Here is a 17,003-nt window from a genome sequence, read left to right as displayed (position 1 = left end):
CTAATATATAGTACAAACAAAATTATTTACTATCAAAGTTAGTTAACATGAAAACTAAAATGGAACGGAGGGAGTAATTTAATTCCTCAATTTTTCTTTCAATCTATCAATCATTCAATGCCAACCAAAATCTATTCAAACCGATATCTAATTATACTCTTCTGTCTTTACTAAAAATATTTCCATTGCAATTGTGCTGGCATTTTCATATATTTGTTAACTTTTTGAATGTTCCTAAATAAACAAATGTATTTATGTATGTAATGTTAAGCAAGTTATTTTATGATATTGAGTAGTGAAGTTAAGACTATCTTGACCTTTGATTTAAAATCAAAGGCTAAGATTTAAAATTAATTATTAAATTTTGACATTTGATTTAAAATCAAGGGTTAAGATTTGAAATTACTTATTAAATCTTGACTTTTGATTTTAAATTAAGGTTTGAGATCTTCATAACTTTACCCCTCAAATTAATATTAACTTGAAGGAATCTCCACCCAATTAAGATACAAGGACTTTAACTATTTTTTTTTTCCGAACAGTATGTTTAAGCTTTACGACATGCATTGCATCTTCACATACTTATCTACCGTTCCAGAAAAAACCTGCTCATTTTCAAGAGAACTTTGATCTCCACCCTGAGGAACATTTTGATCACACCCAATTTGGATCTAAGAACTTAAAGTTTCAAGCTAGGGTCTTGGCCCTTCAAATATCAGTTTATCATTAAATGGTTGGTCTTTAACTAATTACAACTTTAAAAAATTGTTGATACATTTTGGACACCTCTAATAAACCATTGCATGTTTTGTTTAAACAAATTAATGATGATATGGTTGATTTAAAAAAGACCAATATGAAATTAGAAAATGAATTGTAATATGAAGGCTAGGCTGGGGACAGAAAGGGAATAATATTAAAATACAACATATGTTTGAAAAGAAACCCCTTATAACGCACTTAGTCACTTCATTTCTTTTTCGTCTACACTTAAAACACACATCCTTTGCATAGTTTGTATTTCTAATTAAGGTAAGTTTGTATATCATTTTTTTTTTTTTTCTAAACCAAATACTATACATGCATATACACATATATTGAGTTAGAACTCAAGTTTAATTTGTCTTTGTAGGTCGAGTTTCAAGTCAAATCGAATCGAACCAAAACATGGGTTACTGGAAGTCCTCAGTCGTACCAAAGTTCAAGAAGATTTTCGAGAAAAACCCCAAGAAAATCGCTGCAGCTGAAGCTTGCAAGTCATTTGATGATTCCAAGGTTAGTCTCAAAACAAATTATGATCATAATTGTGATTATTAACACTAATTAACAGTTTTTTGGTTCATAGTGTTCCACTTTAATTTAATTACTATATTCATAATATGATATTATAATTTATATGCATGACCATGCAGGAAGAATACACCAAAGAATTTGAAGAGAAGAAAAGTGAACTACAAACTAAAGTAATTGAAATTTATGAAGCTTCTGCTACCGAAATTAAGGTAAACGAAAATGACGTAGCTAGCTAGGAATTTATTTCTAAGGCAAATTAATTTTCAAACTAAACTAATACATAATATTAGTCCTAAAATATATATAATTTTACAGATATTGTGGGTGGGTCATGGTCAACCTTCATGTTAATTTCTCGTTACTTGATAGTTCTTAGAACTAACAAGATTAATTATGTACGTTAATAATTAACAGGAATTGGTTAAGGGACCAAAGGCTGCTTCCTTAAAGAAGAATTCTACTGGAGTTACCAACTTTTTTGAAGAACTTTCTAAAATTGGTAAGTACATCCAATTATGCATTCTAATTTTAGACAAATAGGATAAAGTCAAATTGATATTAATTTATTCATGGTTTGATCATATTCTATAGAGTTCCCGGGATCAAAACCGGTGCATGAAGCGTGTTCCAAGTTCGGGCCAACACTAGTTCAAGGGCCTATTTTCTTTGTATTCGAGAAGGTATCGACCTTCATAGTCGTGGAAGAGAAGGAAACAACGACCACCAAAGATAAAGAGGTGGCCGTAGAGGAAGAGAAGAAAGAAGAGATAGCCGCCGAGACTGAGGTAACAAAGACCGCCGTGGAGGTGGTGGCAGAACCGGCAGAGCCAAAACCAGCTTGCTGATTAAAAAAATCGGAGTAAACGTCAATTTATCAATATAAGTGTGAAGAAACAAGTAATCATAAAACGTGTTATATATATATATATTCTTTCTTCAAATTTTGTTACGTTTTCTTTTTGTTCGTTTTTACAATCTATACTTTTGTAGTTGATATATGTTGTTTTGTGTAAATGTTTTGTAAAATTTGGTGATTTCTTAGATGTGTTGAATTACTATTTGAATTCATTATTTTTTTCGTATTTAAATTGGTATGGCATTTATGAATAATTTTTTTAAAACCATATTCAATCAACTCAACTGCAAGTTAGTACTATTAGTCCCTTTTGACCATTTGAATTCAGTCTTTATCCTTGATAGCTTTGTCTAGTTAAACACTTTTAGTCCCTACAACAAATCTAATCACACCATAAGTTTTGACTAATAAAAGTAAGTTTAAAACATAAAATGCGAATATCTTCAATAGAGATAATAAAGAGAAAGAGAAGAAATTGTATAATTATAAGTAATGGTTTTAATTTCTTTTGTGTCATGAGGATTCAAATGCTTTGGAAGAACCAGAAAAGAAAGATTTACAACCCCTATCGATTTCATTATACAAACAAAATGTTTTATAAACAACGATTAACGTTATAAACAAAATTTTTGTCTAGTGCCCCTAGCTAAAAAATGGGTCCGGGACGGGAGGTTAGGTCTGCTCTCAATCTTGATACACATAATTCGAAACATTTACATGCTTTTAAAAGTTATAAACTTCTAAACACTTAGGGGGTGCTTGGTTAGATGTATTTTGGGGTGAGAAATGGGTAAAATAATCATTAATGATGTTTGGTTAAAACAAAAGTGGGTAATCAAAACTAAAAGTAGGCAATGACCCATTATACAATAATTTGGGGGGAATGACTATCAATACCCCACTCCTCTCACATCCCATTATTATTATTATTATTATTATTATTATTATTATTATTATTATTATTATTATTATTATTATGATAGTATTATTTACCCATTACCTTTCCTTTACTCTTACGCTTTTCCCTTTTTGAATCAAGCACCCCCTTAGACTAAGAGGAGCAAAGGGTTAACTAGAAAGGGTTTAATGTACCTTTTTGTGCAATGTGGCATCACCTCATTGGAAGGGGTGTCCCCTCCTAATACTTGGAGTAATTTGAAATAGACATTTATATTTTGAGGGAACTCTCTAGCACAGACCCGGTTAAGATAACGTATGTTAGACCTCTCACTATCGAATCGTGACACGAAGTTTAAAGCGAAATTCACCTTAAAAAAAAAATTCCCTATGGATCCCCTTTTCTAGTTTTTTCTTTTTACTTGTTTTTTGGTATTTATTATTTGTATATATTTTCATTATGTTATATATTATATTATAATATATATTAAAAATAAAGTATCGAAAAATGTGTAAAGAATAGTATATTTTTTATTTTTTTTATTTTCACCACATCAGTTTCAATCTTTATATTTTTAGCACTAAACTATAATACTTTTTAGTAAACTTTTTGTTCTATTTATTTTCATCACAAAACTTTCAATCTTTACACTTTTAACATTAAACTATAATACTTTTTAGTGTGTAGAGAATAGTATATTTTTTATTTCTTTTATTTTCACCACATAAGTTTCAATCTTTACATTTTTAACACTAAATTATAATTTTTAGTAAACTTTTTGTTCTATTTATTTTCACCACAAAACTTCCAATCTTTACACTTTTAGCACTAAACTATAATATTTTTTAATAATAGTATATTTTTTTATTATTTTTACTTTCACCACAGAAGTTTCAATCTTTACACTTTTAGCACTAAACTATAATACTTTTTTGTAAATTTTTTATTCTTTTTATTTTCACTACAATATTTAAACTCTTTACACTTTTAGCACTAAATTTTCATAGTTTTTAATTTTCTTTTATTTTAAGGTACGGGAAAACGTTTATAGAATAGTATACTTTTTATTTTATTTTTTTATTTTCACCACAATAGTTTCACTCTTTACACTTTTAGAACAAAACTATTATAATTCATAGTAAACTTTTTAATCTTTTTATTTTCACCACAATATCTTAACCCCTTACACTTTTAACACTAATTTTTTTTGACTTTTTGATAATCTTTTATTTTAACTACAACATTTTAACCTCTTACACTTTAGCAACAAACTTTTTAACACATATATTAAAAAGAAATGTACTGGAAAACTTGTAAAGTATAATAAACTTTCTTTTCATTTTATTTTCACCACAACATTTTAACCCCTTATATAGCACCAAATTTTTATACCTTTTGATTTTCTTTTATTTTCACCACAACATTTAAGTCTATTACACTTTTAGCACTAAACTTTTATGTGAACGACTTTCACTTTTACACAAAACTTTTACAATTAATTTTTTAACTGACAAATGTCAGTTTTTAATAATTTGAATAATACGTGTTTTCTTCAAAAAGTTTATGGCACATTATCTCTTGAATAATATTTTTTATTAAATCGTTAACAAATGTAATGTCTCCTGGGGCAACGCCCGAATGACATATCTCGTTTTTATAAAAGCAGGAGTCCTGTGGAAGCCCTTTTCTACTTCTAACCCCGTCACACCCATGGAATGAAACCAGGACTTGACCCTAAAAACACATAAACATCTTTCTAGTGGGCTCACCTTACTTGTAATCAACTAAAGTGTCTCTTTTTAAAAAAAAAGGATGATACCAACGTGACAACAAATTGCAAACCCCATCTCATGGATAATAATTAAAATATGGACACATATAATGATAGATAAAAAAATGTGGGCTGGGCTCAAACCCAAGCTTTTGATCAACCATCATCTAATTAACTAAATCGAAGTATCGAACATCATCTTTTGGCTGGTATATATATATATATATATATTTTGAAAATACATTAGAAAAATCTATAACTATAAAAACTGAAAAAAAAAAAAGAAAAAAAAAGAGAGTAGTTTTTAAATAAACGACTTTAAGTTATGTGGGCTTCGAATTACAAGATGAAGATATACAAATATAACCACTTAACCAGGATGACCATTTGGACCTTTTTTACATGTGAAAATCAAATCTGCCAAATGGGTCATAACATGAAGCCCATAACTTATATATACAATGTATAATATATCCTGATGGGTCATAACATGAAGCCCTTAATGGGCCTTCCAACTAACACTCATTGCCTATAGAAATATGTCAAACTAGATTATGCCCATGCGATGCATGATAATATATACATTACATTAAATTGATTAAAAATATAATATTTTAAGTAATATTACTTGAAAACAATGATTAATATATATACGTCAAAAGTATTAATAAAGTTATATAATAATAATAACTAAAAGGATTTTTAATGATACTATATTTTTATTATGCATGTAAAATCTAGATTAAAGAAAGAAAAAAAAGAGGAAAAAGAAGATATAAAGGTGAAGAGGGGAAATCAAACGGAATATAAAAACAAATATCAAAAATATGTGTGTGAAATTGGTAAAGTAAATATCTAATTTAACATTGATAATATAATCGAATAGTAAAATATTAGATAAAATTATCAATATGTCTAGTTTGTATTATATTAAAGTAATTATATTTCGCGTATAAAGATAATTAAATACAAAATGAAAATAGAAGGTGATAAGGTACGAAGATTAATAATTATATTATCAATATCTTTTAATTAGTTTTAATATTTATTAAATTTCTACCGTACTTTGCAAAAAACTAACAAATATTAAGTTATATCAATTGGTTTGTGCATGATATCAAAAGTTAGAGTTCATGAGTTTAAATTTTGTATTTGGCTTTTTTATTTGCTATTTAAAACTGAAAAAAAAATGTCCACGTAGACAAATAATGACGTAGCAAATAAAATGCTATATAAGCACTAAAAATATATATTTAAATGTCAATTTACCAAACAAAAAAAAAATTAAAATTACCAGAAAATGTCACTTAAGCAAAAACTGAGTTGGCACGAAGAAAAAAAAGTCACATAGGAAAAAATTATCATCTTTTAGTTATATAGAGAGATGTGGAAGAGATTAAATTTCACTGGCCTAGTTGATTGTGAGAAAATGCTCACGAAAAATAAAATGTCACATAGGAAAAAAAACTGTCGTCTCTTAGTTATATAGAGAGATGTGAGACAGATTAAATTTCACTGACCTAGCTGATTGTGAGAAGATGCCCTATATGAACTTCCTATATTTTGTGTGGGACAAATGTGTCATCTTAGATCCTACACTATTATCAATAAATGTATATTGAATATACCATTGTTGCCCTAAACGCTAATGAGTCTGATCTATTTTCGCTACTCTTTTCGTTCATGCTTTTTCTTCTTTTATCATAGATGAAAGAAGGATGCAACTCTCACAATATTTTATTTAAAACATTGACTCGAAATTCAATATGATACCCAATACAATGATACCATGATATCTGTGGTAACTCATTTGTGAATTATTATTTCATCATGGACTATAAATAAGTGTTTTGTGAGAGAGGTTTGGGAGTAGGTTTTGGTTTTGATTGCCATTGTTTGGTTAAAGAGAATGGATTATTTAGATAGGATTTAAATCAAAGATACGACACTATTTGAAAAACCATCAAGTTAGGTAGGTAATATTACGGATCTTACTTTTTCTTTTTTCTTTAGGAAATATCGTCTTATTTTTAAGTGAAGCTCGAATTTCTCTCATTTTATTCTTTCAAGTCTTGTCTTTTTGTTAATACATAATTGTCTTTTATTTTTGTTACTTTTTCTTTTTTCTTTAGTATTATTTTTATTTTGTATCAAATATACACTCAAAACTGTACACATATTCTTAATAATTTCAACAATAAAAAAACAACCTAATTGTTTTTATCAATATAAATAATCGATAAAATGATTAGTCTATATCTAAATCTAAATCTAAATATATAAGAAACAAAAGTAAAGAGATTTCTAGACAAGTAACATGATTGCGATTGTTCTTGAGTCAACATAACTCTTTTGAAGTCCACCCCACACTTTTTAAAAATTAAAACAAAAAGCAATTTAATCGGTGAGAACAAATATGTGTGCATATAGCTTCATTATCCAATGTCACATTAGCAATAATTTAGAAACACTTGGGTGTTCACGACTGAACAACATTACTTGTTGCATATAACACACAAGTGGCTTTAATGTGTTGAGAGAACCAATTATTTTATTAGAAAATTAAAAACATTACAAACACTTATTAAAAAATTTACGATTCTAATATTAGAAAATAAATATTATGAAACTAGACATAATAAAAACATTAATAAAACATCATCAACATTGACGGTAATTTTCCAGGAAGTTCCAAGCATGTTCCACTAGGGCATTGCGAAGTCGATGGTGCGTCCTTCTATTATGTAACTCTGCGAAGACCTACATTTGTGTTGAAACCCTTTCATCCCACGTACGTTTTGGCAATTTAGTTGGATTGGACAAATAATCTTCCTCAAGGTCGGAAATTGCGCTACCATTGTCTTGAACAATCATGTTGTGAGAATGATACAAGCATACATAATACGTTTTATTTTGTTCACTGAAAACGGGGGGGCATTATGTTTAAGGATTGCCCAACGACCTTGAAGCACCCCGAAAACCCGTTCGACATTTGACTAATGTCGCCCATTCAGGATAACTAACGTCAGCTAGATAATATCCCTTTGTAAACTCTTCACTGTTAATAGTATATTGGATTTTAGGAGCCCTATCTTGGAGTAGATCATCGAACAAATCTGATTCATTAAGGACATTGATGTCGTTGTTCGAACCTGCCTGGCCAAAGTAAGCATGCCAAATCAACAAAATATACGAAGCAACTGCTTCAAGCATGATCGTTTAATGTCCTTTGTCGCCTCGTGTGTACCGCCCTTGCCAAGCCACCGGACAGTTTCTCCAACCCCAATGCATACAATCAATACTACCAAGCATACCAGAAAAACCATGTATATGTTCATGCTTACTTACCAAATGTTGGACATATTCAGTTGTCGGCTTTCTCAAGTACTCAGTGTAATATAAATAATAAACACACTTACAAAAGTTATTTAAACAATCAACTAAAGTCGCACGGCCCATATGTAAGTACTCATCTAGTTGGTCGGGATTAGCACCATACGCCAATTGACGTATGGCGGAAGTACTTTTTTAAAAAATGTTGAAGCCACGCCTACCAGTGCAATCGGTTTGATTTTTTTGAAAAAACTGAAAATTTTTGGTTAGGGGTTCGATGGCGCTAAAGCTGTGTATAGCTTGGCATATACGGATAGATATCTGCTTGCACATTCGAAATATTCTTGGGAAAAAATCGGCCGAAAAAGTTGGTACATCAGAAAAGTAATCATTCCATAAACGTGTCACGGATTCGGCATGATCTCGTGATAAAACCCTTCTGGGTCTAAGAACCTGTGAACCTGACTCATCATCGTTTGATTCTTCTTTGTTACAAAGATCAAAAATGGCGCATGCGATCTCTGGATTAAATAGCGTATTCATTTTCATAACGGTGTTGGTAAGGAAGTTGAATTCATCACTTGATGATGATGATGAAGTAGACATAATTTTGGTGGTGTTTGAAATGAAATGTTTGTGTGTTAAAATGAAGTAACTGTTGCATAAAAATTAAAAAAAAAAAAACGGCTAGTTTTAGGTCCCACATCCAACGTCCACGAACTTCTTCATGTGGACTCCAAGCCAAAGACGCAAGTCGAAGACGACTGGTGACAATAACGTCCGACATCTTGGACGTTTGGGACGCAAGCCGAAGACGGCTATAAGCACCGCCCTTAATCTATCACACATAACAAAGAGTGATAGCATTATTGAGAGGTGTTGTACCATTATCAATTTCATATGTTAATAATCATCGGTTCAAGTAATTGTGATTAAACACTCAGTTATCTCAATAATTTTTGTATGGATCACATTATTAGAGTGTATGTATCCTATAACTAAATGAGGAGCTTATTTCTATACTTGGCATCACCGTATACTACTAAACTATTTTTCCTCTCATTTCTCTCCTATCTTTTTTCTTATTTTTTTTTCTTTTCTGTTTGTTTTTCTTAATAAATACTATTATCAACAAATTAGTTGAAAGTAAATCTATAACAAATTTTGACAAAATATATTTTTTTTTATCATTTAATTATCATTTTTATACATTTTTGTATTTTTTTGTTAAACTATCAACTCATCAGACGGGACTAGGCCATTATCTTATTAATAGTCCAAATCTTATGTGTGTATTAATTGACACAAATTAAAATGATCCAATCGAAGACTTCATCCATTAACTCTACAACAATAGAACTTTTGAAGGTCCCTTACTTTCTATAGAAAGCTCGAATTAGATATCCCAATGGTGATGATGTAGATCAGTTTGTCTTAAATCCTCTTCTAAAATATCTCAATGCTTCAAATGCCTAATAAACCCTCGACGCTCATTTTTCCACAAGTGTACACAAACATAAAGATTTCATGCAGTCAGCCTCGACAATTTAATAACTTCTTTCATAGAGCATCAACCCAACTGTAAGATCTTAAATCTACATCTCTTGAACCCATGACATAATTTGAGAATAATCTGGCGGCTAACGAACTAATACTGTCACTTTTTCCATTGCTAATGAGAAAGTAACACCACTCAAAGCACAAATATTTTGTGTATTACATGTTGGTCTCCCTTAAGTATATGATTTCTTTTATGTGAATCTCTGATCTAATACCAATTTGTTAGGATCGATCACTACAACAAGAAATCAACATATGAATTAGAATTAATAATAGGATAAATTACACAAATCATACCTGAGGTTTGTACGAAACTACACTGGTCATATCTACAATTTAAAAATTACGCGAGACATACCCGTCATTGTCAAAAACTTACACTGACCATACCTATTGCTGACGGTTGTCTATTTGGCGTTAAGTCAAGTCACGTGCCATGCATGTGAGGTATCAAAACTGTATTTTCGTGTAAACTTCAGATATCATCCGTGTAATTTACCCTAAGTAAATTATTAAGATATTTGTATTTATATTTCATTTATCAAAGTGGATAGATACTTTATATTTAAATTCACTCACTCACTCACACACACACTCTCTCACACACACACACACGCACACACACACACATATATATATATCTTTTAAAAGCCTATTTCAAAATAAAAGATAAAAAATTTATGAAAGAATGTCATCAAACGATACAGGTTTAGCCTTAGAAACTTCAAGGTCATACTAACGACTAACCCTAGAACTTCAAACCCAAAATGCTACAGATTGCTAATCTGAGGTGAAATTATATTCTAAAACCGTGACGAGTCTTCGACTTTGATTTACCTCTCTAATCTGAGGAGGATGTCATCAAACCATACAAAAAATTATATTGCTTTTTTATTTTTATTTGCATTTTTTAATAGGTTTTTATTAAAAAAGAATAAATTATATAAAATAAGTAAATAATAAAAAATATTATTGAAGTAAAAATTTTAGTAGTTTTCATGATTCAGTTCCCTGTTTTATTCACTATACACATATAACAAAATAATAATGATATATATAATAACAAAATGCATTTTTGTATCAACTATTTTTTTTCTTAATATACTCTTCATTGATATGAAAAACAACTTTTTCATAATAAAATTGTAACACCCGTCATTTTAAAATCTAGATTTTCAAAAACTTTTGCCTAACGTCGTTTAGAAATGCGGAAAACAGAATCCTTAAAACATAACTAACCCTTAATGGATAGTTCATTTATAGAAGTGGTGTTACAACATTCATATCATTAAAATAGTGTAAGATAATCCAGATTTGGCACCAACATAAATGCCAACATAAACAATACATAAGTCATATCAAAAGTAGTCAATCATCATAAGGCTAACATGTTGACTAAGCGGGAAAACTAAATGTATTCTTCATAGCAACTACCCGTCTTACCAAGCTAAGTGTTTCACTATCTCAATTTGCTTAACATGAGGGAACAACGTTTTTCAAAAGAGCAAGTGTTAGCTTTAAAAGCTAAGTAAGATAATATGAGTTTATAAAAACATTGCCAATTCATTATATATTAACAAAAACATTTCATATTGTTAATATCACATATTCGTCATAGCACGTTAAGATCACCACATTACTATGGTGTCTATCACATCATACATTAGCAAGATCATATCATCAACATTAAAGCAACATACATAAGTTAACACATTAGGAATTTATCGTAGTTCTAAATGTACCTATCATCATAAAGCTTTACTTTTCATCTTTATTTACTTTCTTTATTTCTTTTGCCTAGACGTAGGCTATTGGACATAAGCCACACATATTTAGGGATGTAGGGTTGTGTGTAGGACGTCATAAGACCTTACATGGGATCCTCACACCCGACTTGATGAGTAGACCTTACGGTGGTCCATAGTCTTCGTTAAGGAAAGACAATGTTGATCCAACTGAGTATACTGTTTGAACTTTGCGCGTGTAGTGGTTAGTTACTCCACTCGGATACACTCAAACATAACTATGCCACGGGGAGGTATCTAGATTCCACACCATGTGACCACGTACACACTAGCTCCAAAGAGCTAGCATGGGTTAAGCTTAACACATTGCTCGAGACTTTATTATATTAGCTTAGACTACACTTTCACCTAAACTAATCACATACATTTTTCTTTACTTTAGGGCACTTAATCATGCACGTGTCATGGCAAACCTATAGAAGTCTAGTGACTAGGTGTTCAAGCCATGCAACAATCATATGACATAAATACATCAACATATCGTCATAACATAGTAACATCACATTATCATATCATAGTAAATCTGTATCAACGTATGAGTCTTGACATCATATCGTTATATAATAATAACATCATATTAGCATTATTTAATCTTGACATGGTAGCAACATATCGTCATATCATTTGATTATTTACGGGTCTTTAAATTTATATGTTTTACAAGTAACTAAACTAAACAAAACCACACTTACGGGGAGCGAACCGGTTGATGTAGTATAGGCTAGTGGTAAGCTACAGGATCGTTCGTAGGGATGCGTTGCACTGTTTAATCTATACCTAAGTGTAATCCTAAAGGTTGGGGGTTTGTCACGATTTCCTATTTTAACTAATTAATTGCAGAAAATTAACTCTAAGCCACACACTAGTAGTGAGAGGCTTAACCTGAAAATAGAATTAAAAAAGCAAACAACAGTAATTAAATTAAAATACTTTTTTGGACATCTCAGATCTCATGGTACGACCAAATACTAGTTCTACTGGTTTGTTAGACTGTTGGAAACTTCGTCAGGGCTCGGATTCTCGTTAGATTCACCTTACCTAAGTTACTAGTGCTGTCGCTAGACTTACACTACTCTATAGACAAATTCTCGTTAGATTCATTGTCTAAGCATTAAATGACCTAAAGTTTGTGTTACTAGTTCATCTTTTAGTTCCCCGGCTCTTAAGCCATGACCAGATATAATTCCCCCCGGTGACCACAGTGCTCGTTTCCAAGTCAAAGGATCACGTCTGACATTGTTAAGCATCATGTTCAATTCAATCTAGTTATTATGGTTCTGGATCCCTCGGTTACAAGTGAATCACTTTTTACTTCTAGTTAAAGACCGACTAGTCGTTTTCTGTCCTAGCATGTTAGTCCTAGTGTATGATCATAGACAACCATCAGAATTAAACTAACATATTCAGATATAAAACCAATAATAACATGACCTACTAATAAACATGGATCTACGATGAACAGTAAAAATCACTCTCCAACAATAAACTAACAAACACAATAAAACAGTAAACGTCTACATGATCACATCGATTCCAAACAAGTATCCAGCCCTTAGCCTAGTATTATTAATGGAATAACAAAGTCTGAAAATATGAAAGACATAGTTCAAACAAATAAAAGATAAATAGAAAGCTAGATCTAAACCGAGGATGAAGATCGGAAGGCGTTAGAAGCTCCAAAACCTTCTTGGAATTAAAAAATTGACCTAGGGGTGTTGTTGGGCGACTAGGGCTGCTGTTTCGGCTCTCTCTTTAGGGTTTTGAGGGTTAGTTCGACTTAAATAGGCAGCAGAGTCGGTCTCCTGAACTGGGCTTACCAGCGGCGCTAGTGGGCTTAACAGCGGCGCTGGTGGGATTACCAGCGGCGCTGGGATGCTTGAGGGAGCGGCGCTGGATTTCTCCAGCGGCGCTAGTAGATGACTGGCCAGCGGCACTGGCTATTGCCAGCGGCGTTGGTGGCTTCTGTTGCACCTCCAACGTCTTCGTTCAGCTCTGAATCGCTTCCTTATGTCTTGTAATCATTATAGGCTTCCATCCTGAGTTACTTGATGCCATTTACCCTCTCTCGCATCTTCCGTGAACCTATATAAACATGCAATTCATTAAGTACCAAAAGTTCTGGAATATTAACTCATTTAGACATAGAAATGAAGCCTTTCAATAGGGGTTTTTATCACAATTTGGACGCTCATCATATACCCCCACACTTAAGTCTTTGCTTGTCCCCAAGCAAATAGTCCCATAAGATAAAACAATTGATGAGTGGACATCTTAAGTGTAAAAAGTAATCTACTATATTAAATTCATTTGAAAGAACAGTCATGCAAAGTGTTTTGAGAAAGCTTTAGACAAAATCAGTAAGCTATAGCTAGAGGCGAGATAATTGGTCAATTAGAACTAAAAGCTAACTTTATACTTGTGTTAATACCTCTAAAACAGTTCATACATCCACATGTCTTACAGCTTAATCTTACTACTTTCTGCTGACTAGTTAAGCACTTAATTAAGGTTTGTATAGCAATCAGAACTACTAGCTACTAGCAAGGCATTTCACATTTCAAGGTTTGTGTACTTGTGAGTCACTACTTAGACATACTCCTACACTACAGTCATTCTCACTAGCTAGATACAAAAGCAATTACATGATATTATCATCTTTAATAGTTGAGACAGCGGTGACAGGTCGGTGATTCCTCACTCGCAGAGCGACATAACTTAACTAAAAGTTCACATCAAGACAGCGGTCACAGGTCGGTGGTTCCCCACGCGCAAAGCGACATAACTTGATGTATATTGATTTTACTCGTTAGTTCTTTGAACTTTAATTAATCTACTAATTGCCTTTTCTTTAAGATACTACATTATTCATGCATATACATTTATCAGAGATCCCAGATGACTCATATTCTTACTCCGCATGCAACTAGTTTACATTAAATAGTGTAAGAATTAAGGCGAACCATATTTCTAAACTAGTTCCTACACAAGCACGTATATTAAGTCCAATTAACATACCTATACTAATGACTAGAAAGCTCTAATTGCTAGGCATATTAAAGTCCGATTAAGTGTGCTATGGCAAACATAATCACATACATTTTCAGTCTAAGCTCTAATTCAGTTGGAAGCATGAACAACCACAAATCTATAGTTAAACTAATAATCCTAACTAACCGTTCATCCTACCAAAGCTAATGTTGCTTAATTATCGTCATCTTTTGTCTACTTGTAAAGCTTATGCTCTCAAAAACAGTTTTCAGACACATAAAAACTTGAAATTGCATGAAATAAGTAGTAGAAAACTTAAAATGAATCAACATTTAGACCAAGGGTTTTTCCTATTCCATCCCCCACACTTAAGTGGTACAACGCCCTCGTTGTACTAGACAATGAATAATAAGGGTAATAGGAAAAACACGTAAAAATGAAAGATAAACAGGATTAACGAAACTTTCCGGGTCTAAAGTTGCATGAATTTGTTGAAGGTGGCAATTGTGGAGATACTTGAATGATCTTGAATCTTCAAATGCTTTGAGTTTCTCCGTTTAATGGTGATCCATTGATGCGTTTCCACCTCCTTTTCTTTTTGGTCTATTCTGATTTTTTTAATTTTTTTGGATTTTTGGGTTTTTCTTATTTTTTTTGGATTTTTGGCGATCTGGTATGCGGGACGGGGTCCTGAGCGGCGCTGGAAGGTGGGTAGCGGCACTGGTGTGTGTGTAGCGGCACTGGTGTGTGTGTAGCGGCGCTGGATGCACAGGTTGCACTACCAGCGGCGCTGGTGCTCTCTAGCGGCGCTTGTAGCTCCTGTATGTGTTCCAGAGTCTGATTTCTTCAGCGATTTGATGCTCGAACTCCCCCACACTTACCTTTTGGTTAAATGCATGGTTTCCTTCAGACTACAAAGCAAAATACTCCTGCACACTTCAATCAAAATATCAAAATGGAAAAATATGAGCTAAAACAAAATAAAAATAAAAACTAAAAATGAAAACCAAATGACGATTGCTATAAGTTACTTGTTTCCTTGATCCTTGAAGCTTGAATCTGTGATACTCAAAACAAACTCATAAAATATCACAAATTATAAAATTTAAAACAAATCCTTAATGGCAATTAGTTACATAGTTTCCTAAAAAGCTACAAATAAAAATAAAAATAAAAATGAAAATATGGCTTGGGTTGCCTCCCAAGAAGCGCTAAGTTTAACGAGTCTTCAGCCGGACTCGGCCTAGGAACTAAGGTGAGGAATGTGGGTTAGGCCTAGGACCGACACCCGTGGGTGATTTGATATAAAGGCTTGACTTATTTCTTAGGTGTGATTCTATTCTTCTTTTCTTAAGTTCCCATTCATAACTCCTGGTTTTACATTTCGTTCCAAATGGGTTGGTCTCACTAACATCTTGTTTGGTCAACACTGCTATCTTGTAACCTAAGCTCAGAGTTATCTTCTTTGCCTTAACATTAACAGAGGATCCTACGGCGAGAAGGAATGGTTGTCCTAGGATAACATGATCTCTTGTCATTGAATCATCTTCAACGATAAAGAAATCAGTCGGGATTTCTAGTTCCTCTATTCCAATCACTAGGTCTCTAATGAAGCCTTTGGTTAAAACCTTAGCTCCTCCTACTAATCTGATTTCTAAGTTTTCCCACCTAATCTTATTTCTAAGCTTCTTCAAATTCTTATTGTAGATTCTTATAGGTAGGATGTTTGATGTTGATCTAAGGTCTATGTAGGTATTTTCGAAGCGGTTTGAGCAAATGTAGCTGGGTGTCTTAAATATACTAGGGTCACCATAAAACTTTCCACAAGGTTCTCTATCTATTATCTCAGTCATCTTATCACTTTCCAAGTCTGCTACACGATCCTCCCACTCCATGTTTCCTAATATTACTCTAATCCTATTGGCCATTTTTCTTCCATTTCTGAGTTGTTCTTCTATCTTTTCCTTAAAATCCCTAAGATCGGTGAAATCCTCATGACTTATCTTACTCTTAGGTTTGGTTTCTACGGCTTCTTTCTTATCCACTAGCATCCTAACTTCCTTACCAGTCCTCTGATTATTATCTAATATTTCTATCCTAAGACATTCCTCAACTTGATCTACTAGGTCAGACACTATAATCCTAACATTACCATCCGACAAAGATATTTCACATTTAAGGACATGGATTGTTGCATCAGCAACATGCAAAAATGGTCGTCCTAAGATTAATGGTGTCACAATATCACTAATCGAATCAAGCACAACAAACTCAGTCCAAAATTCTAAGTCCTTAACCCTAACATGGACTCGTTCAACAATCCCCTTGGGTTGTCGATAAGTCTGATCGGCTAACCGAATACTCATGTTGGCGGGTTTTAGCAAACAAAGGGTAAGTTTCTCATAAATCACAGTAGGCATAACATTAATACTTGACCCTAAATCAGCTAATGCACTCGAGAAATATTCATTATTAATAGTGCAAGGGATTAGAAAACTT

General features: G+C 32.4%; 1 protein-coding gene across 1 annotated transcript; it reads left to right on the top strand.

Moving 5' to 3' along the window:
* Window positions 1–921: 921 nt before the first annotated feature.
* LOC122603848 (plasma membrane-associated cation-binding protein 1-like) lies at window positions 922–2,381 on the top strand. The gene is made up of 5 exons (XM_043776675.1): window positions 922–1,032; window positions 1,133–1,275; window positions 1,413–1,502; window positions 1,708–1,792; window positions 1,885–2,381. The coding sequence occupies exons 2-5, from the start codon at window positions 1,168–1,170 to the stop codon at window positions 2,136–2,138; spliced, it is 537 nt and encodes a 178-aa protein (XP_043632610.1). The 5' UTR covers window positions 922–1,032; window positions 1,133–1,167; the 3' UTR covers window positions 2,139–2,381.
* Window positions 2,382–17,003: the final 14,622 nt, after the last annotated feature.

This window comes from Erigeron canadensis, chromosome 6 (assembly GCF_010389155.1).
Source record: "Erigeron canadensis isolate Cc75 chromosome 6, C_canadensis_v1, whole genome shotgun sequence".
Lineage (NCBI taxonomy): Eukaryota > Viridiplantae > Streptophyta > Magnoliopsida > Asterales > Asteraceae > Erigeron > Erigeron canadensis.
This window is presented reverse-complemented; position numbering and strand designations above follow the sequence as displayed.